We start from the raw sequence: 23,144 nt of genomic DNA, 5'->3' as shown, positions 1-23,144 counted from the left end.
CCCAACAACAACTGGGGACCCAAGTTTGAGAAAGGCTGCTTTAAGTTGCTAGTTGCTTTATAACTTTAATGAACTGCATTTCGGCTTGGAAAACACCAAATGTTATAGACAATTACCGTATTTTTCGCTCTATAAGATGCACTTTTTCCCTCCTAAAAAGTAAGGGGAAATGTGTTTGCGTCTTATGGAGCGAATGCAGGCGGGAGGCAGGCGAGAAAAGCCCCCAAGAACCGCACACAGCTCTGCGCAGCTCTTGTGGGTTTTTCTCCAGGAGGGAGAAGGGACTGGCTGGCCGCGTCAGTCCCTTCTCTCTCCTTGTAGAAAAGTACGCAAAAGCCGTGCGCTCCTTAAAGGGTGCGCGGCTCCTGCTGGCTTTTGTGGGAGGTGGGGGAAAGGACAGAGGGCAGCCCCTCAGGCCCTTCCCCCACCTCCCGGAAAGGCCCCCAAGAGCCACACTCCCTTTCACTAGCTGCGTGGAGTGTGTGTGTGGCTCTTGTGGGCTTTTCCCCCGAGGAAGGAGAAGGGTAGCCCCTCAGTGACGGGCTGCCCTTCTCCCTCCTGGGGAAAAGCCTGGGATGTTTGCATGCTCTGCTCAGTGCTCCCTTTAAAAATCTGTTTTTTCTTGCATTCCCCTTCTAAAAACTAGGTGCGTCTAATGGTCAGGTGCGTCTTATGGCGCGAAAAATATGGTAATTGAAAATATTAGAACAAAAGGACAAGAAATCTATCAACAAATAGAACAGTTTGGAAGGCAACACTGAAAATACTTGAGTGTCTTTTGAAAGTACTGGGAGAATATGTTTTCAGTGTACATCTAAATTCCAACAAAGCGTGGCAGGCCTCCCTGTACAGCTGAGTGACAAAGCCGCAAAGAAGGCTCACTCAGTTGTTTTCCTGTTTGATTAAAGAAGCCCTCTCTGCCATGAGCAGGAAGGCAAGAACAATCCTGGGCTTGTTTGGAGTGAGGCAAACCATGAACCTGGGTAGCATCAGGACCAGGACAGGCGCAAAACAGCTATGGTTTTTGCTCCATGCACAACCATGATTACTCCTTCATGCTTAGCCACGATTTGGCTTAGTGTTATGTGTGGTCATTGCCTGTTGTTATTTTGAAGTATTTGGGCACAGTGAATTAACTATGCATGATCCCCTTAAGTAAGTACAGCCTAACAGGAAAGAAAGACAGAAAGTGAAAGTCTGGCTCCTCTTGGCCTGACCTTATAGTCAGCTATGGTTGCCATAAATAAAGATTATTTATTTATTTCACAAAATTTATATACTGCTTGATGGTAAAAGAAAACTCGAAGCAGTTCACGAAAAAGATAGAACAATAAAATTATCACTAAAAAAGTTACAACCATAATTTAAACCATACAGAAAGTTTTAACAACAATAGAATAGACTAAAACAAATTAAAACTCACATAAACTAAATAAAAATCTGGATAGACTTGTCTAAATAAAAATGTCTTCAGCGAGTGCGAAGGCGGCGGCCTGATAAAAACAGGCAGGGAGCTCCGAAGTGTTGAGGCTTCCAAACTAAACAATTGAGTTCTTACAGATGTGGTGCAGGCACATAGTAAAATTGCAAATTCTGCCGATCAAAGCTGTCAAGTGGGAGCATACTGGGTAAGTCAATCTTATAGGTAAACTGAAGAAATGTGAAACTTTGATATTAGGTAGGCTTACTGGCTTGGATTGGCAAATTTTTGAGTATTGGTTCAATATTATTAGCTAAATATAATTAGGTAGTTTATATTTAATATTTATTAGAATTATGCTTTAGATTTCTCAGGTGTTTATGGCATTTGGATTGGAATAATAATAATAACAGTAATAATAATAATAATTTATAATTTCTTATACCCTACTCATCTGACTGGGTTACCCCAACTACTCTGGGCAGCTTCCAACAAGAATACAAATCAAACAACAACAAAATCAAACATTAAAAGCTTCCCGAAACAGGGCTGCCTTCAGATGTCCACAAAAAATTATATAGTTGTTTAACTCTTTGACATCCTCCAGGATGGCATTCTACAGGGGGAAATGATATAAGGCTCCAAATGATTTCATTCTTAGTAAGGATGCAGGGTATTAATAATAATAGTAGTAGTAGAAGTAGTAGTAGTAGTAATAATAATAATAATAATTTTGTTTTTAGGTTATTTCTTGGTTTGGTTTGATTTATGATTAGACAGTCTTGGAAGTTTTAATAAAATACATGAATTGAATTGGGAAGAAGGTGAAAATATAAAGATTTATGCTTGGCTGAAAGAGTAGCCTGCTTTTGTTTCATTAATTTCCTCAATAATCAATGCTTTATATTTAACTTTACATGCACATACGCATATTAGCAAGAAGGTAAATAGCATAATAAAATTAGCTTTAAAAAAACACTACAAGAACTAAGGATTTGTTGTTTTGCCTTTAAATATGCCCTTTGCAAACAAATTATTATATTTGGACTTCACACTATATTAACATAGCTCTATTTTCCCCCACTCTCTCTTTTATAAGAACCTATAAACATTTTTATTCACTTCACAGCAGGCTGACTGAACAAACTTTCCATTCCAGTGCAGGCTGAGTTTTATGCCCCCCTCATGCAATAGCAGAACAGAAAAACGTAGTTCACCTATTTAGAGGGATCTATACAGTGCATAAGCTTCCTATTTAATTAGATGGTAGAAAAATCCCCTGTGGGCTAATAATGCCTAGGAAGCAAAGCAATGGACCAAGAGACTGCTACAGTTTAGTCAAAACTGTGTAAAGCAATCTTCAAGATATTCTGAAAAAATGCCCACATATGTGGAAAAAAACTCGAAACAGCTATGTGGATGTATTTGAAAAATCCAGCACTTTTTCAAATGATAATTGTGACGGTGGGTACATTTACTGTGTATGCATTATAATGGTGGTTTTCAAAATTTCTGTCCTCAGGGAGCCCCTAAAGACTGGTTTTCCAAGGAACTGCCACAGCATTCTGCAGAATATGTGCTCTGGGACACACTGCCAGCCTGATGTGCCTCGCTGCCCATTCCCTCTTCTGTAACTGGCTTTTGTTAGGTCAGGGGTCTGCAACCTTTAAGACAAAAAGAGCCACTTGGACCCATTTCTGAAGAAAAAAAAACCTGGGAGCCGCAAAACCATTGCGACGTTTAAAACAAATATATCTCCAGAGCCGCGATCTGACAGCGGGTGGGAAGGTGACGTCGGGACGGTGTGTGACTAACGCACGCACCGCCCCCATGCGACGTCACAGCCAGTACAGCGCCCGCCACAGTGGGGAGTGTCGGGGCGCACAATGCGCCTCCTCCCCTTGCTAGTATCCGCCCCGGAGCCGCGGCAAAGGTGTAAAAGAGCCACATGCGGCTCCGGAGCCGCGGGTTGCAGACCCCTGTGTTAGGTGAACAACCAGTCTTTCAGGGAGGCTTCCTTGATGGCCATCATTAAGCATCTCAGTGAGATGAGTCGGTGCGTCCTGTATTGCTGCCTGAGGCAAAACGGGGAGGTGCCGCTCTGCCACTGCCACCACCAAAGCCTTCCTTACATGGCAACACCCAGAAAGCAGTGGCAATAACAGTGGGTTCTGGTGAGATCTCACACAAGGTCTCACAGAGTACATTAGATCTCACAACATTTTGGCAAGATATTGCCAGTAGCTACCAGAGCTGCTGCCGGCACCCCTTCTTCACCAGTAGTGGGGCCTGAGGCATGCTCTCAGGGGTGCTGCTTCTTGGGCTCCCGCCCCCTAAGGCAGCTGCCTCACTCAGCCAGCCTCATGAGTAGACCGGCCCTACACTGAAAACCCCTTGGAACAACCCCAGTATGCTTTTCAATAGTTTCAAAACCATAGTTTTGTTTAGTCTAGTCTAGACCCTAAAGGACCTTGAATGCTGTCTGTGCCAGCTGAAAAGAAGATGAGAGATGAGGGATGCCAGCAAACCCACCTGGCATGTCTCTACCTGGCAACCCTGAGGTTTTCTCAGGACTGGGAAAGGGAGAGAAAAACTAGCTGTGGTTTATCGCTACCTAGTTTTTATTTTGGGTGTGTTCTTTTTTCTGTTGTCATTGTGGATAAGAGATGGGAGTTTCTTGCTGTGGATGCTTGTGGGCAACCATTTACACTGTTCAGGGTGAGATCCTGGATGATGGGGGGGGGGGGTTGCAGTTGTTAAGTTACTCAAAAGTCACAGATTGAAGGTCTGTTGGCACACAGACTTTGGTTGTTTCATCTGTTTCTGTCTGCTTGAATGTTTTGTTTACTTTTACCTAGTCATTTGGTTAAATTGGAAATATTAATTTTTGCTGCTGCAGTTTTGCTTGTTTACCTTGGGTTAGAATTGTGTTTTATTGGACCTAATTTGTGGTTTTTGTACAATCAAGTAAGAGCGGGCTGTAAATACTGCAAACAAACAGAAGTATTTTGTTCATTTTCATCTGAGGAAAAGCCTAGCAGTTGCACAAATACTGCCCAGTTCATCTCAATATTTAAGCCTAATGCAGAAGGAATGTTTTCTAAACTAAAAGGCAGTACATAGAATACTTTAAAATGACCTTCATGGACCTGCCACAAGCACCGGAGGGAAGAAAGGTGAGGCTCCAGGGAGGTCTCATTTATATGTTACTGGTATGACGTAATTGTGGCTTTCTAAAGGATGGATCCCGCAATGTATTGGCTGAAGGAATCTTATGGAATAAGTGAATCATAGGGCGTCTCCCTATCAGTCTTGCTGGACCACAGAGAAGTTTGGTGCCAATACAATTGTTTCTCACATAATTTTATAAAGGTGGGCTTTTATTAATTAAGTTTAATTATTCTGTTTGCTGTTTCTATTTTCCCTTAGCTTTCAGTTGTTTAATTACTTATTATTTGTTTAACAGGGTTTTTAAAATTGTTGTTAGCTGCCTTAAGCTCTTTTTATTCTAAAATAAAAATACCCCCTCCACACACCTCTTTTTCTAGAAGGAGTTCCGGCATCTCTATTTCTAGAAAAATAGCACTGTATGTAAGCCTGATTTGAGATCAGGACAGCATATAAAGGGGTGGGGAAGCCCTGTCTTTTGGAACGTCAGTATAGATCTGGACTGCAGAAGGTGCTATGTGCTGGCTGATGCAGGAGTCCCGCCCATTGCTGTTCTGAGGTGTCTTCAGAAACTAAATGGAGGGGCGTAAGCACTGTTGTCTTGTTTATTCTTCTTATTCTTTATTTCTTTCTTTATTTAATTTCTATACTGCCTTTCTTCCAAGGATCACAGGGCGATTTTCAATATAAAAACACAAAAATACATACCATAGTCACAAACAAAAACAATAGCCCTGCCACACACAGTTTAAAAGACCACAGACTGTGCTAGGAGAAGAGGAATGTTTTTGCCCGACACCTAAAGAAATGTAAGGAAAGCACCAAGCAAGCTTCCCTGGGGAGAGCATTCCACAAGTGGGGCCACCAGAGAAAAGATCTGTTCTGTAGCTTTATGCCATAGCCCAGTGGTGGCGAACCTATGGCACGCATGCCATTGGGGCCACTCAGAGCCCTCTCTGCACAGAGCCGGCAGAAGGTGAGGGCAGTGCATTGAGTCCTCAGCTCAACGTGTGTCCAAGTAGAAGCGCCTCGGATGGGGCGTCAGGGTGTGTGTGTGCGCAAAATGGAGCCACAACCTTCTGGGTGCGCGTTTTCCCTTGGGGAGCCATCCGCTGTGGGTGAGGAGGGCACAGGGCTATGCACACGCTCATTGGTGGGCTGCCGAGAGTTCCGAGCAGCCTCCTTCCTCCTCCTGCTGCTGCGAGGTTGAGGCTTTACACACCCTCTGGCCAGGGCCAATGGGAGCAGAGTCAGAGGTGGAGTGGAGGGTTTGCGCTCCCCAGCTGAGCTGCCGGCTCCCGCGCCTACTTGTGCAGGAGCAGGGTGGGGATCTCTCAGCTGGGAAGCACGAAGCCTCCACTTCGCAAGTTGCAGGAGCTCTGATGCGGAGATGGGGGCTCCTTTAAACTTCTTCTTCCTTGAGGGGAGTGCAGCCATGAACCCTTTCAGTGGAAAGTGTGACAGAGCCTGCACCTCCCCAGCTGAGCAGCCCTGATCCAGCTCCTGTTCCCGTGCAAGCAGCAACACTGCCTAGCAGAGCAGCCTGATCCCACTCCTACTTGCCTGCAAGCAGGAGAAGGCAGGGGTGGGGGTGACGGCATCATCCCTTGCCTGCTCACTTGCCAGCCCAGCCTTCCCTCACTCAGCGTCTCCGGAGCTGGGGGGGGGGGTTGCAGTTGTGGCTGCAGAGGCAGAGGGACACAGCGCTGGAGAGCGGCAGGTGCCTGTTCACTTGCCACCCAGCTCGTCTTCCCTCATTCTGAAAACGGAAGTGTGGCAATCAAAATGGAAATTATACTCAGAACAGAGCATGTTCTAGTTCCCAAAAAAGTTCAAAAACCAGAACACTCATTTCCGGGTTTGAAGTGTATGGGTTCCAAGTAGTTTGAGAACTAAGCTGTTCAAACACTGAGGCACCACTGTATTGCTCCACTCTCTCTCCACATGGATGTGCCAACCTCCCCTTCTAAACCTCAGTATTCAGGTTAAATTGCCGTGTTGGCACTTGGCGATAAATAAGTGGGTTTTGAGTTGCAGTTTGGGCACTAGTCTTTCTTTGCGTGTATTAATGAAGAATTTCTAGCCTTCACCTATTATTGTATTCATTGTCTCTGAATCTTAAAAGAACCACTTCCTTCTGGCAACATGTAGGCCTGTGTTACATAAGTGTGTAGTGCAGAAAGAAAGGAGCGCATCTTGGGCAGGAAGTGAAGCATGCATGGCGCAATTAACAGAGAAGGGAGAGCAAGAAGGTTGTGTTAACAGGATCCCTGGCACACAAGCTAGCACATTCAAAATAAATCTTTCAATTACATCAAGCTAATATTGATTCAATTAAATGTTATTTTTATAAAATAAACCAAATGATCTCTTCTAGCAAGGGCTGGAACTGGTTTAATTTGCCATTGCTCCCTAAAAAAGTATTTTTTCATTGCCTAGTTCTTGCAAACAGCAAGTGAGATGGTAAACCTGTAGATGGATGGTACCATGGCTAAATTGTCCTCCAGACAAAATAAATAATAATAATAATAATAATAATAATAATAATAATAATAAAATAATAAAATAATAAAATAATAATAATAATAATAATAATAATAATAATAATAGAAAACTGGTAGAAAACTGGTATGTTAGGGGAAATGGTTGTGCCTTAGCCTCCTCTCTGACATGCTAATTTTCTATATGTAAGAATGGGCTTTGGTGTAGTTGTAGTCTCTACACATAGATTTATCACAGCAAATGCAGCAGCTTGGGGGGAACCCAACCATATTTCTATTTCACCTTCCTCGCAGGAGATCTGGATGACATATCCCCGGCCCCCATACATACCTTACCCTTTTTTGTTCTTGCAACAACCCTGTGAGGTAGATTGCACTGAGAAAGAGTGACTGGCCCCTGGTTACCCAGTGAGTTTTGTGGATGAATTGGGATTTGTAGTAGTCTGACCCACTACACTACTCCGACTAGTATGCTTGAGATAATACCTTGTGGGACTCATTGGTGTTATGTTCTCTTATCCACAACAGATATTTTTAGAGGAATTAAAGCCTTTAGGGGAATTACTAAAATTCCTGGTGGCTGTCACTTGGCAGCTGATTTCTATAATCCTCCTTTCTGCAAATCGGACTGAAGAACTCCCATTTTGTTTGGCTGTCTTGAAAGGAAGAAGCTTTGAATTTGCCTGCTTGGCACACCAAAGATAATCACCCCACATTTTAAAGTACAAGAAACCCCCCAGCTAGCCTGCCTGTTCCCTTTAAGGTGTGTAATTAGAGGATAGATGTTCCAGGCCCAGGTTTTTTCAATGGAAAACAGTATCGTTATGGTAAACGGAGAGAGGAGGAAAAACAAAAACATTCCCGAGGTTATCGTGAAAAATGATTTTGTTGTCATATAATGTCAAGTGAAATTATAAATTATTTAAAAAGAGAAACAGAAGCATGCATCTTCATGTATTGACCCACTTTGTTTGGTGTGACCTGGATTTAGGTCAAGTAAAGACATTTAAAATAAATCTGCCCATAAACATCTCAGACAGATTTGTAACTGACGTTCACCTGCCTTATACTGGGATACTAGGACTGCTGCCCCTGTGTGCTTTGCTCACCAACCCCACCCACCCCCACCCCTGCCATCCTACCCACCCTTGTCAACCACCTCCCTTTACACCTCGCCCAGCACCACATCCCACCAGAGCTCCTTCAACCCCCCCATTCCAGCCTACCCACACCACCCCATTGTCAATCCCCACCCTCTGTTTGCTCCAAACTCTCCCTCCCTCAGAGTTCACCCAAACTTCCCCCTCACAATCTGACCCCAACCCCCCATTACCCCACAACTCATCCCAATCCCCCAATCCCCCCTCTGCTGCCATTCACAGACCCACCTGGCTGCCTGTTCACTCCTGTGCTCGGCTGGACCACCTGTTTGTGTGCTCAGCTGCAGCGCTGAGCTTCCCTTGTGTATGCAAGTGGGCAGGCATGTGGTGGTGACAGGGGGAACATGGGGAGACCATGATGTGTAACCTTTGAGGATGAGGAGCATCAAAATATCCTTCCAGCAACACTTAGTAGCCCCTGATTATTACCGTATTTTTCGCCCCATAAGACGCACCGGCCCATAAGACGCACCTAGATTTTAGGGGGGGAAATAAAGGAAAAAAATTTTATTTCCCCCCAGGTGCGCTGCGCTACACCAGGAGCTTGGGGCGTGCGGAGCTCAGCGCGCCCCAAGCTTCTGCGTGCCGGCAAGGTCTCCGCTAGCGTGGGAGAGCCGGGCGCCTCTCCCAGGGCTAGCGGACCCCTGCGCTAATCCAGAAGCTTGGGGCGTGCTGAGGTCAGCGCGCCCCAAGCTTCTGCATGCCGGCAAGCAGTCCGCTGCCGCCCCAAGCCTCGCGCACCCGGTGGGACCTCCTGCCGGGAGCGCGAGGCTTGCAGGCATTCGCCCCATAAGACGCACCCCGATTTCCCCTTCATTTTTGGAGGGGAAAAAGTGCGTCTTATGGGGCGAAAAATACGGTACTTTAAAAAACTCATACATGCCTGAGAATTCATAGATCCTGCTGTGATTCCGAAAGCAAAACTAAACATTACAAGCAGCACGGGGTTCCTGCTGAAGTTTATGTTGAGCTCTTCCTTCTTCTTAACATCTATCAAAGCATACCCTGTTTTCTCTATGTAACGTAAGATTTTCATTTATTTCACCCCACATTTTGGTCCAAAAACCTAAAAGGCACCTCACACTTAATTAAAATGCAAAAACATAATATAAAACAAAAACAACAAAGAAATTAACCAACTACTGCACAGACACCCACCAATATAAAACTTACAGGCGGTAACATAACATAATATAATGTAACATATATTATTATTATTATTATTATTATTATTATTATTATTATTATTATTAATATAATAATATCTCCCCTTCACCCGAAGATCCCAGGGCAGGTTACATTAAAATACAATATAAAATACAGTTTAAAACAACTTACAATCGCAAAAATAAGCTGGTATTGATTGCATTTATGCTGTGTATTGTCCAGTGATTTTGAGGAGAAGTAGGGAAACAAAAGGACCATGATATTAGGACATTGGGAAAATTTATTAGCTGTTTCAGAAGGGAAGCTTAACAATGCTTGGTTTTCGGGGGCGGGGCAGCACTCTGTGTCTGTTGTAATATTAACTCTGCCTTCCTTGAGAGAACATCTTTTTGTGTGTCTCCCTTTATACAATTTTCAAATCTCTTGGAAACTGCAAGCTGCCTCTAATCTGGTAAGCACCTTTTATGACGCTCCCAGCCTGCAATTATATACCCACTTACCTTGAATTAAGCTCCACTGGAGTCAGTGGGGCATATTTTCGAGCAGACATGTATAGGATTGCACTTGCAGTCTCTTGTCTGCATAGTGTGCCAGATCCTATAGGCATGGGAAATGAAGGCAAATAGGATGGTTTTCAGCTAGAACTTTTTAGAAATTTGGTCTAACTCACCGCCGATTGAGTTGCTCCATTTGTTGGATTGACCCTGATCTGCGTATTCCATCAAGAGTAGCTGCTGCAGTCGGACGCTGCCAAGTTGTAGTTCGATTCACATGATCCACATAGAATACCCGACCGTGGCTATCTATCCGAGCTTCCCAGTCTTGCATTAAACGGTTTTTTAGGAAATTGGAAAAAGACAGAAAATGAGGTCATTTGTGGACATCCAGAAATCTAGATTATTAGGGGAATCCAGATATATAAACATTCCTGCCCAAAATGTATAGTATTATGCAAACATATTTACCAAAAAGAAAACAGCAACAACTGCTGCACAGGGTTCTGATCAAAGGACATTCCTAAATTAAATACAAGATTTAAAAATGACCAACAACTTGTAAAACACACTGTTTAAGAATATCAGCATAGGAGCATTCTAATGCTTAACAGCAAAGGAATCCAGAAGCAAAGGAAACACCACCCTGGCAAAAAAGTGGGGGCAATACGGTGCCCAAGTCACATTTGGATTATGTGGACTTCCTGAACTGCACTAGCTCTGCCAGCTAAAGTACAGGCAAAAATGGATCCAGCATGGGTTCAAATTCCAAGTCCATGAGGTGCCCAGGTTTTTGGTGGAGGGAAGTTGAACTGGACAGTGTATCCCAACACTGCAGCGTGGGGCTCTTTCCTAATGCAAATTTTGTAGTTGTACTTCTTGAGCTTCCTAATCAGTCTTCAGTCTTAAAGCTACAGATGGGTAGCCGTGTTGGTCTGCCATAGTCAAAATAAAAAAATTCCTTCCTGTAGCACCTTAAAGACCAACTAAGTTAGTTCTTGGTATAAGCTTTCGTGTGCATGCACACTTCTTCAGATACACTGAAACAGAAGTTGCCAGATCCTTCTATATATAGAGAAGGTGGGGAGGGGTATTACTCAGAAGGGTGGTGGGAATCCCACCACCCTTCTGAGTAATACCCCTCCCCACCTTCTCTATATATAGAAGGATCTGGCAACTTCTGTTTCAGTGTATCTGAAGAAGTGTGCATGCACACGAAAGCTTATACCAAGAACTAACTTAGTTGGTCTTTAAGGTGCTACAGGAAGGAATTTTTTTATTTAGTCTTAAAGCTGTAAGCAAATGGTGCTTGTCCCTTCCACTGAAATTAATGGTTCTTATACACATGAGATTTGTGCTTTGGACCTCCTGCCCATAGAGAAGTCTTTCTGGATCAGGGCCAGTATCTCAAATCACATGCATTTTTTAAAAGGGATTTTTAAAAGGGTTTAGGACCCTGATGGGGGCTAGAAAATCTATGGAATTGTGCTTTATCCCATGAGAGCGATCCCTAAAAAGTAAAGGGTATATTTTACCCATAACTGTGGGCATGTGTAGAAGGAGCTGAAAAGTAGGCGTATGCTTTGCTGGACAAAAAGCCACACTATGGAATGTTTGGACTCCAAATCAACAACCTTAAATTACTTTACATAGCAAACAAACATGCAATGTTTGGGACACCATTTCCTGCCCAGGTTATATTTGAATTACTATGGCTAGTAAGCCTGCCACAATGTGCAATAATGCAATGAATCGTGTAGAAAGCACTCACAAATCACATACAATGGTTAATGCCCACTTGAAAGCCCAGAACTAGAGGTTTGCCAGTTTAATTGGATAGCACCATAGAGGCATGACAAGCAGTGGGGAAGGATTGCAAATACATGGTACATGTACCCATATAATTGGTGAACATTGAAGATCTGTCCAACAGTGCAGATGGACAACGTATTGCAAAGAACACAGACAGTTGTGAAAGAGTTAGGGCCATTTCATGTTTAACATAGAGTTTGTGTGTAGAAAAAACATAGCATATGAAACAGCCCAGCCAGTGAAACACCTGAAGTTGGAGCTTGCTGACATACAAATGCTAAAAAGGAGAATATGGTTGGGACCTGCCAAGATGATGGGGACACAGTGGCAGAAAGTGGCAACAATCCAGTTATGCATCACTTCAAGCAGATTGTATGCATGTCTTCTCAGAAGTTTCTCCCAAAGAGCCGGGCATGATTCTGAAGTAGGTGTATTTAGGACTGCAGCTATTCAGTCACATCCTAGGCATATTCCACTATGTACAATGGTTCATGTTCCCTATAAGTGTGTGTTTAGGATTACAGCTTAAATCTCACTGACAGCAATAAGATTATTTGTTTCAACAGCACTGAATTTTAACTGGAATGGAGTCAGTGGTTATATCAGGCTACTTTGTTTTGAAAGGTACACATAAGTTCTTGCCTCTCAGGTCCCAGAAAAGCTGTTGTGAATATTCTGTAGTCCCTTGAATTCTCCCAAGTGGTCATACCCTAGACCTTTCAGGAAGATTTCATCTAATTCTAACCATCACTCCTTGGCTTTCACTGGAAAAACACTTTAAGACAAGCACATCTTTCTCCATCAAGTCAAGCATACTATAATCCATGTTTAAACCTTCAGATATAAAATAGATTCTCCCTGCTTAAGGGTGAGTTACTCAGGAAGCAATAAAGGCATATTACAAATGCCAGAAAAATGAAAAATCTTTAGATCAGGCTGCAGTGTGAAGTTAAAAAAATGTGCTTTAAAAATTCATGCCGCTGAGAATTATCGTCCCTATGTGGCTTTCAAATCAAATGGAAAACTGAATAATTCAATTCCGGCAGCAACTATTCAGTTGGCATGGCACATGAAAGACAAATATGTTCAGGGACATAGAATATACAGCTACTAAAGATTCAGTGATATTCACTAATAGATCCGTTTGTATTAGTGAAGACCTTTGTTTATACTTCTATGCTTGGGATTTCGTATCAATTAATCTCCACAATAAACACTGCCAATACACCTATCAGTAAAATATTAGATGAAAATGTAGAAGGGTGAATTAAAGGGTCCCTAGGACCGAAAATAACTGGAATCCATAGAATCTTCATAGATTTAGGTACAGAGTCCACATAAGCATTCTTCCTAAACAACAGTAGGCCATCTGGCTGTAATCTGAAATCTAATTTGCCTTCACTTGCAAAGTGGTTGGAAAAGATTTTGGAGGAGGGACAAATTTGCCTATTATATGAACTTCTCTTATTTCCTTCTTCTGTCTTAATCTGCAGCAGACTTCAGCTGAGGCTCCAGGCAACTGAAGGCTTCCTTTGGCTTTACTGCATCAACAAAGTAAGAATCAAATCCAGTGATGAAGTTTAGGGAACATCCACAGCCCAGTGGAGGAAGGTCACCAAAAACAAAGTAACTGGATTAAAAACAAAAACATAAAGCTTTCTTTGCAAACTTTACCTAGTTTTTGAACACACTGGGCACTTTCTATAACCAAGCAGTAATATCTTAGACCTGAAAGACTACAACAGTATTATGTGTTACAGGTCAGAGTATGCCACCTACTGGACATTTTTGTTAATGCAAGATGCTAGGTACTCCTTATGAAGAATAGGCATATTAAAAGTGGTGAAAAATGCATAAACCCGGAAGGACAAAACAGAAATATTCAAGTTCTGCTCCAGAAATGTCACTGCCACTCCAGGAATTCCACCCCACTAACATGCTATCTGTTAATGAATACTTTCCAGTCTGTACAGTCTTAGGATGTACAGGATCCTAGGAAATGTGAGAGCTACCACACATTTAAGGAGGCCGTTATAAGACCTCTATTGAAAAAGCCCTCCCACATTGGCAATCTCAATATCCCATTTTTGGGATCCCATCTAGGCTCCAGGGGTTTCTGGAGGACACTGGTTATCTAGATCCACTTCAATCTTGTTTCAGACCTGGTTATAGGACAGACGGCTTTGGTCGCCTTGGTGGATTGCTTGATAACTGGGTGGAGGAGTGTGTCCCTGTTGGTTCTGCTGGACCTCTCAGTGACTTTCAGTAGCATTGACCATGGTATCCTTCTGGGCCGATGGTGTCCCAATGGGAAGGGACTTGGAGGCACTGTTTTACAATGGCTCTGTTCCTTCCTGAGGGGCTTCTGCCAGATTTTTGACTGGGGCTGCTATAGGGAGCATCCATAACAGTTACCAGGCTATATAACAGCTCCCCTGCTAACCATCTGTTTCTGGGCACAATTCAAAGGGCTGGTTGTGACCTGTAAGACCCTCTATGGCTGAGATCCAAGCGACCTGACAGACTACCTGTATATTCGCTCAAATGAAATTGCCCAGGTTTTGAGATCTTCAGGGGAGGCTCTTCTGTCTGTCAAATAATGTTATTTTAAAAATTTAGGGAACATTCTCACTTTCCCTTTGATATCTATGCTACTAATATGCTACAGCTTTAATTTTAGAGAAAATGTGCTAATTTAAAAATTATTTGTACTATAAAATAACAGTTGTAACTGTATGTTACAGGTAAGTAAAAAATTATCAGTTTTAGACCCCTAAGTAGTTTTAGACATTACCCCATTTGCCTTTACATTATTCCATCCTTATATTGGTATATTGCAGTTTAGCTTGTGATATATCACAATGCCAGAAATTACCCAGCCCTATATTCAGTGTGACATTAATTATCTCCAGATATTTGCCCTCATCTTTTTTCTTTTTTTTTAAACAGCTGAAGATTTATTAAACACATCAAGGCCACAATCTGCCTTCCTGCAAAAACCTAGCTGAAATGAACAGTAGCGCTGATTCACTTCTGCAAGGCATGTTTGTGTGAACTTTCCAGAAAGTTTTGCATCAAGCGCAGGATACACTAACGGAGTGAAGGCAAAGTATTTAAAATGAAATTATAGAGAGTTTTTAAAGATAATTTTTATGGTGTGAGCTCCACTTCCTTCCACCTTCACAGGAGAGAGGTATACCCTATTGAATCCTCTGCTATACTGGCCATCAATCCTGTCTTTGTAAAAACGGTAAACTGCCACAGTTGAAGAAAAAACCCATAAAACAAAACAGCAAACAACAATGATAAAAACAGGAAACAAGCCAATAAAAAACAGTAAGCCAGCAACTTACATGGGTGTTACATTCCAGGGATCATTCATAAAGCCAAAACCGGTAAAGGGACCCCTGACCATTAGGTACAGTCACGGACGACTCTGGGGTTGCGGCACTCATCTCACTTTACTGGCCGAGGGAGCCGGCGTACAGCTTCCGGGTCGTGTGGCCAGCATGACTAAGCCGCTTCTGGCGAACCAGAGCAGCGCAAGTAGTCCAAGGCTATTGGGTTCAATGGCAAGTGGGATTGCCAAAGTTATTTTCCCTGGAACCCTGCCTCCTTTCCGTCCCTTTTTATTTATTTAGTTTTGATGCACTTTTTAAGCTGAATGCACACAAGTTAAATGTGTGTAAGTTGCAGGCTTACTGTAATCAAATGTCTGCTTAAAAAACAAACAAAACCTTGGACGATTTATAGAAACCAGCCCAATTTGTACTCCACCTCATTGATCATTGCAAAGTCTGGGGGTCACTCTGCTGAAAACCTTGCCTCTTGCTAATGTAGTTCTAACTGCCTGCAACAATGGCCTATGATGCTGGACTGGATCACCTGAATACAACTAGTCTGTGGACTTCTGCAGAGAAAAACGTCCTACAGATGGGTCAGCCCCGTCCTGTGAAGGACTTTATGGATCAAAACCAAAACCTTGAATTGAGCCTGGAAGTACATGGCAGGCAGTCCAATTAGTACAATACTGGTTGGATATGCTTATGTTTCCATTGCCTACTAGGGGACAGGAAGCAGCAGTCTGCCCCAGCTGCTCGATTCCTTGTTTGAACTGCCTACTTCTTTCAGTTCACAAAGCTGTTGGCTCTGGCCTGGCTTCTCAGTTTGAGCAACTTCAATTGCTTAAAGCGAAGTTTTAAACAAATCTGGAGGTTCATTCCTCATACGTAATTCTGGAGGAATCATAAGAGTTTCAGAACAACAGGTGAACTTTCTTCAGGGTATTTTACATAACGCCTAGTTATATGTACCCTTCAAATAAACAGGAAAACTTGAGTTGAAAAAAGTAGTATATTTTTAAGAAACTAAAGCTTACTTGGCGGAAGAGGTTCATCAATGGCTGGGTAGTGATGGTGGTCAGACCTCATGGAGGGAAGCTGGTTGATTGGCTGAGAATTATGGAGTAAAGGGCAATCACCTATGGATAAGACAGTCAAGATGTTCATGTTCATTCATGGATGCCACACAGTGGTTACAAATGCACTGCTATAAACACAAATGGCTGGAAGAACTTCCGATAAGGGCTAACAGCAATCTGGTGTATTAGCTGCCTCAAGCCCTCTTTAAAAATAATGTGCAAGTCAAAGAACTATTGAAATATGAAGTCAAAAGGAAGATTTTGTGAGTCACTGCATAGTAAGGATTGATGACTTACAATGTAAACCCAACTAAGGACTGATGGGTTTGGTTCAGTCCCTGACCTCTCCAGCTATAAATTAAATAAGAGGAGATAGATAGATAGATAGATAGATAGATAGATAGAGAGAGAGAGAGAGAGAGAGAGAGAGAGAGAGAGAAGAAAGTGAGAGAAGGATAAGCGAACAAGAGGGACTGAGCTGAGACAAAGATAGCCAAAAGGAACATAGGGGGACCTGAGATAAGATAGAGAAGAGATGACGTGTAGAGCCCAAAGCAAAATGGAAGTATTTTCTGAATACTAACATTCAGTGCAGGTATTCTTGCCTCCATAATCTGAGCAAACTGTCACTCATAAAGTTCTGCTATCACTAGAGTCTCTTTGAGATGCTGCAACCATCTTGTAGTAATATACCATTCTTATTTTGAGAACTTAAAACACATAACCAAGTTCTTATTGGATTCAAGGGTTCAGTGAACATTTTTCAAACCCCACAGAATCAACAGTTTTATCCCATTGCTTGTCATTTACCCTTATTCTATTATGTTTTAGAACAGGGGTACATAATAATAATAAAAAACTTAGGGTAGTTGTAATGTCATCATACCATTTTTAACCAAAATGAAACACTTGATTACTGGCTTGGACATTTTTTAATGTCAGAATCTTTCCAACTACAGGACTGAGAGTATTGGGGGGTGGGGTGCACAGAAAATAAGATTATACGTCTTAAAACCATAATTTATCAATTCTCTAACTGATGTTAGAGAAACTAAACAGCAATCCAAACCTTGGCTGGGAAGCAGCAGGGCCGAGTGCCGTGATGGGGCAACTGCTGCATCCCAAACCCTCACACTGGCCAGGGCAGAAGATGGTGGGGAAGGTTAATTTACTTTGTGCTGTGCCGCCCAGGAGCTGGCGGGAACCCCAGGAACTCGGAGGGATGGCACTGCTTAGGATCCAGCAGGTCAATGGCTGCCTGTGCTCTATCCTCACAGTCCATTTGGGGAGCTAATGCTGGCAGGTGCTGGATGGAACAGCACCAGTGGTACTGTTTTCCATTCACCACACTTTCCGCAGCTGCAACAAGGCTCTCCATGGTGGCAGAGCCCACACTGCTGCCCCCAACCCCCTCCAGCAGCACAGACCAAGGGGTTTGCATTACTCTGCAAATAATTTTAGGTGGCTTTTAGGACTGCAGCCAAAACAAAATGGAAAATTCAAATGACCCTGGTTTGAATAAGTAAAATGTACACACTTAATTCCACGTAAAAAAAAATTTAAGCTTGAATTTGACAAAATATTTGGTTTCGGTTTCCTAATAAAAATCAGTTTGAATACACTGTCCAGAAAAAAATTGAGCCAGATTTAAGAAAAACAACCCTCCACAATTTTATATATTGTTCTCTGATCTTCAGTGGTATCACAACCACAAAAAGAAATGTCCCAAGCAAAAGCCATTGATGAATCTATATAAGTCACACTTGTTTACATGCTGGGAAAATTTGGTATTTTAAAGCTTACTGCAAGTTCCTAGAGAACTAATACCTTTACTCAAGTTTACTTCTAGGTCACCAAAATCAGGCTTCTTTTCTGCTGCTCTTTTACTTACCACCTTACTTCCATCTAACTAAAGGTATCTAATCATATTAGGCTGGATTTTAATTTTACTGCTTTGATGGCCAGTGTCAAGGGTCAGCATCATCATATTGATATTGGTGGTGTGCCACAATGGTGTGGTCCACTGCCTGTCCTTGTAGTCTCCTGGCCCTGCTCTTCATCCTCCCTGTTCACCTGCCCTTTCAAGTAAGTGAGCCATGAATGATCAAGGAGGAAGGTGTCCACTGTGGACTGAGCACAGAATGGGGGAGAAAGGCACACTTAAGAGAATCTTGGTGCAAGTCTCTAAGTTGGCCTGGGAGCCACTGTGATAATGTAAGAATTCCCGAGACTTGTAGGAGGAGTTGTGCTACAAGCTCCTTCCTGTCCTAGGATTAACCTTCAGGAAATTGGGCTGATGATGGTGTGGGCCCAAGATGTTTTGGTGCCTAAGGCAAACTACAAAATGGCAACCCCCCCCCCCCCACCAGAGAAGAAGAGAGTGAAGATCTACATTGGGAAGAATGGGGGAAATCAAATCAACCTTGCCCAACAGTTGAACTGGGAATCAAAAGTCATTGTGGGGGAAAGCCCCCCCCCCACTTTGAATCAAGCTGGGTGGGTGTGGAGCCCAGAAGACCCCAGAGGGCAGCCCCTGCAATTTCCTCCATGGAGTGGGAGGAGACCAGCTGCGCTTCCTATTCACCAAGAGGCTGCTGTAGAAGGCAGGAGATTCAAGGCCTTCAAGGAGCATGCCACAGCCATTGCTGCCACCATGGAGATGGATTCCTTGGAGGCCCTGTGGATCATGGGTGGGCCGGCCCTGTGTGGGGAGTAGCCACACAATGGTTTCAGAGCAAATCCATAAACACATTTTATGCTACATGGTGAACGAATCACCTGATCTGGTTGTGCTGGCACATAAGGGAATAGGAATTGACTTGCTAGTTCACGATTCTCTTCCAGCAATAACCAGCCACATGCAGTTGGTGGCAGCCAGCTTCTCTACAGCATCTAACTGTTACAACAATCACAGGAGTTGTGACTGTCCATCTCTGGGATTACCTGGCTCACATAATGTGATCATCAACAGAGCTTGTGTGGCTCAGAAATGCCTTGTGCGACTCATGCTCTACAGCAAACTTTCCCGAACTTTTCATGTTGGTTACAAACTTTTTAGACATACATCATTTCGCGACACAGTAATTCAGTTTTACTAGCAAACCAGAGGTTAAACTAGCCCCTTTCCAGCCCTGTGGGGAGCGCAGGGAGCGTTCGGGTGACACACCTACACACTGCAGCTGACACACTAACATGTCGTGACACACAGTTTGGAAAGCTCTGCTTTACACGGTATATGAAAACCTGTAGAGCAGGCATAGGCAAACTCGAGCCTCCAGATGATTTGGGACTACAATTCCCATCATCCCTGAGCACTGGTCCTGTTAGCTAGAGATGATGGGAGTTGTAGTTCCAAAACATCTGGAGGGCCTGCTGTAGAGATTATCCACCATGTTCTTTTTTCAACTAACCAAAAGCAAAGGCTGCAATCTATGCTGATTTTTTACTATTTTGAAAATGTGTGCCCTGCCTCCCCCCCAACAAAAGCAAAGTCAAGACAGCAAACGAAATTTACAAAATATCAAAAAAGCTCAGTGCACAAGTACAATGCAAATCAAGTTGCTTTGAATGCCTAAATCAAATGAAATTTGAGGTTATTTTTGCTTCTGCAATGGGGACAGAAGGAAAGGGGTGGTTGAAAGGTGAAGCATAAGCCTGCCATTTTCATCTAACTGTGGAGATTAGCATTTCATCACAATGATACGGCATAGGCTTGATTCACCACAAGAAGCCCTTTTTACACTGCTCCCCACAATTTATATGTTTTGCCAAGAAGTCACATGACTGGCAGGGTCTGAAAATACTTCAAATACAAAGAGAGATTTAGATGTTGGCACACAAAGTCCTACTGAGCGAGATCCTCACATTTTGCACACTGCAGCAGCTTAATACACCAGATGAGGATGTAGCCTTCCCCAATGCACTAACTCTCTCTCCTCATCCACACACACCCCTGAGGTGAAATGAAATATTTTTTATATAAACCAGGAAAAAGCCCCACTGAAAAAAGGAGTGCTATGAAGGGACTACTGATTCTGAACTAGACATGTTTTTAAATCTCCTGGTGGTCTAGGCAATGAAGCAACCAGAAATCCTCCCACCACCTCCCTCCCTGGTCTTGTACTCCCCACGCAGCTCTTACTTTCTGTAGGGAGTAGGGCTGCAGGTGTGTCACGTAACAGTGAGGGAGCAGAGATGGACCCCAGGACCAAGGAGGGAAGTGGTGAGAAGAGGCACAGCTGCTCTGTCTCCCACAGAACCAGGTGATTTAAAGTTATGTGTTTGGTGTCCAGGTTGCAAAGTGGCAGTCCTAAGCTTCTCTACAGTGACATGCACAACATATAGGTTAAGTGTGTAGGAACTCATTTATGCACGTGACCAAGAGAATCCAGCCAACGCATCGTTTGTGCCTACCACCAGTGTCACATCAAAAATAAACTGACCGTGTAAGAACACTTAATTCCTGTTTCTTTCCCCCCCCAAGCAGGGTGTTAAGTACTGCCCAACAAAACTGACCAGACCTTGGTCATTAGTTATCTCTCATAATGCCTAATATAGATAATCAACGTATTGCTCCTCCAAGTCTAACCTTCTCTTCTGTTGCTTGGGCCTGCTACTGGAGACTCTACGCTTTCTGCTGTTCTTGGCAGATTCACTCCACGAGCTACCAATTCCTCAGGCCAATGGGCAGAGCCATCCCCCTGCTCCCTGTCAAGCTCAGGGCTTTGCACCGAGTCTGGCACTGACTCAAAAGCACTGTTCTCCTCTTCCTCATCATCCTGTGAAGAAAAAACTGTGCTCTCAGAAATCTTTGCACTGTCAACAGAAGAGAATCGGGTATGGCTTGAGAACCGGTTGGTGCTGTCCTGGCCAGAGGTGCTGTAGCAGGAAGTACTGTAGCAGGAAGTGCTGTAGCAGGAAGTGCTGTAGCAAGACGGGCTGTAGCAGGAAGTGTCGCACATTTCGCACTCGGCATCACCATTAGGCCTAGGACTCAGTTCACTCTCACTTTCCGTTCTGGGCCCTTCACCATCCAGCTGCTGTTCATTTAAGTCAGCTAGGTGCTCCATGGAGGCCTCTTCCACTCTGTTTTCGTGGGGAGCTTCTGCTAACACTGTTTCAGTCTCGCTGGCCATGTCTTTCTCTGACACTTCCCTGACTGTCAGCTCTTCATCATTGTCTACCACACTGCCTTGTTCCTCTTCCCCTTCTCCATCATCACTGCTCATCTGGGCTGAAGGCAAGCTGTGGAGGAGATTGTGTATTCTTATGTAGTGTGTACGTGGGGTCTCAGGCTCTCCACAGGCAGACGCTATCACTGTCTCAAGTTCGGACACAGGCAAGGAGCAAGGCCTGTTCTTCCTTTTCGCTGTGGTCCTCAGCTGCAGCTTGTTCTTCTCCTTTTCCTCATCATTGTCTTCTTCTTCCTCCTGGGCTGAAGCTCCCTCATCATCCTGACTCTTCTCTAGATCCTTGAGAGCTTGCATATCCCCACTCACCTCATCAATTGATAAGGCTTCTATGCTGGCAAAGATGTCGTTGTCTCCCTGCGTAACAGAATTGACTTTATTGTTTTCCCTAACTTCAGATTCAGGGGGTGTGCATGCCAACAGAGCCAGTTGCTCAGTGAGGTCCATAGCACTCAGGGAAGGCATCATCTCCCCTGGGATGGATTCCAAGGGATCAGCCGTGTCTGCTGGCCCTGCGTCAGCCTCCCCATTTCCTGCTAGCTCTTCTTTTAGGAAGCTGTTCAGGGTGAGCTCCCCAGCACCAGAGCTATCAACATTGATGTAGATCACTGGGTATCCATTTAGCTTCTCTGGAGCTGCACTTTCTGAGCTCACTGTGCTGGTGCACGGAGGCTCACCAAGGATATCCTCTGCTGAGATATTCATGGTGCTTTCCTGGAAATCAGCTGACTCAGGATCTGCAGTAATAGAGACCTCTTCATCATCTGTTGGGAACATGAAGGAAAGGTGTTACTTAAGCAAGCAAAGCCATTTGCTGAATCATGTGCATAGGTATCACATTGGCTTGTGCTATTGTGACCTAAACAGAAATAGGTAAGAGCCGCTGTCAGATGCTTTTCAACTGAGGCATGCTCAGGAATAAAGGCCACATCACATATATCATTAACAGCAGGGTGGTTAAACTCCCCCGCACCCAGGTTAAACTCCCCCACACCCTAAAATTAAAAACAAACTTTTACATTTTAGATCATTAATTAAAATATAAATCATAATATATTTTTAACAGCCTAGCTTTAATGCTACAATGTTTTAAGATACTAAAGCAAAGCATATACTTCACATCTTTTAAAACTGAATACACTATATAGTATCAAACATAACTTAGCTAAAATCCTATGCACACTTCTGGCTACAAATGCTTAGGATTGTATTGTAAGTTAATGAGCACTTTTCACCATAAAAAAATCCATGGCTAAAACAGCTACCTTTAAGGTTAGCAGTGGAATCCCATGCATGTTTACTCAGAAGTAAGTCCAGCTGAGCTCAGTGAGTCTTACTTCTAAGTAAATATGGAATTGCCATTGAAGTATTGTAAAACTTGGGGCAATAATTCCTATACAGGCAGCTCCTGTTTCATGTGCGTTCAAAGAATGTGTGACCATGAATGTACACAACACCGCAATCTGGAAGTGGCCAGAAAAGAGGGCAGAATGGTGGCGGTGGTGGAATGGGGCAGAGCGCAGTGGGCTTTACATGCACTCCACAGATACGCGTGGGGGCAAGAACCACAAGCCCCGCGCAAAACAGTTGTTGCCTGTACCATATTTATTGAGGCAAGAATGGTCCATCTTTCTGGTTTTGCATACAAGAAAAGTAAACAAGAAATAGAAGACAATTTATCTGTTTGTTTTATGCATGAGGTTAACTTCTTGTTACTATCCTTTTGCAGATTCATACAGGCATAAGCATATGCTGTGTGATGCACAATTTCTAAAAATTAAAATGTCCTATGGTATATTATTAAAGTATATTC

The 23,144-nt window shown here is 43.4% G+C and overlaps 1 protein-coding gene across 9 annotated transcripts in view; it reads right to left on the bottom strand.

Moving 5' to 3' along the window:
* HECW1 (HECT, C2 and WW domain containing E3 ubiquitin protein ligase 1) overlaps positions 1 to 23,144 on the bottom strand; it is a 195,391-nt gene that overhangs the window by 46,948 nt on the left and 125,299 nt on the right. For 7 of the 9 annotated variants that reach the window (XR_014517938.1, XM_083468752.1, XM_083468749.1 and 4 more), the window contains 3 exons: positions 20,731 to 22,095; positions 16,101 to 16,202; positions 10,087 to 10,237 (listed from right to left, as the gene is read on the bottom strand). Coding sequence is in view for 8 of the 9 variants with exons in the window: in XM_083468752.1 (XP_083324878.1) it covers positions 10,087 to 10,237; positions 16,101 to 16,202; positions 20,731 to 22,095 (1,618 nt within the window). In the remaining variant the exon portion in view is untranslated. The remainder of the gene's footprint in view (positions 1 to 10,086; positions 10,238 to 16,100; positions 16,203 to 20,730; positions 22,096 to 23,144) is intronic. The other 2 variants (XM_083468753.1, XM_083468755.1) reach the window with 1 other exon arrangement.

Source organism: Podarcis liolepis (assembly GCF_965112155.1).
Source record: "Podarcis liolepis genome assembly, chromosome: 12".
Taxonomy (NCBI): domain Eukaryota; kingdom Metazoa; phylum Chordata; class Lepidosauria; order Squamata; family Lacertidae; genus Podarcis; species Podarcis liolepis.
This window is presented reverse-complemented; position numbering and strand designations above follow the sequence as displayed.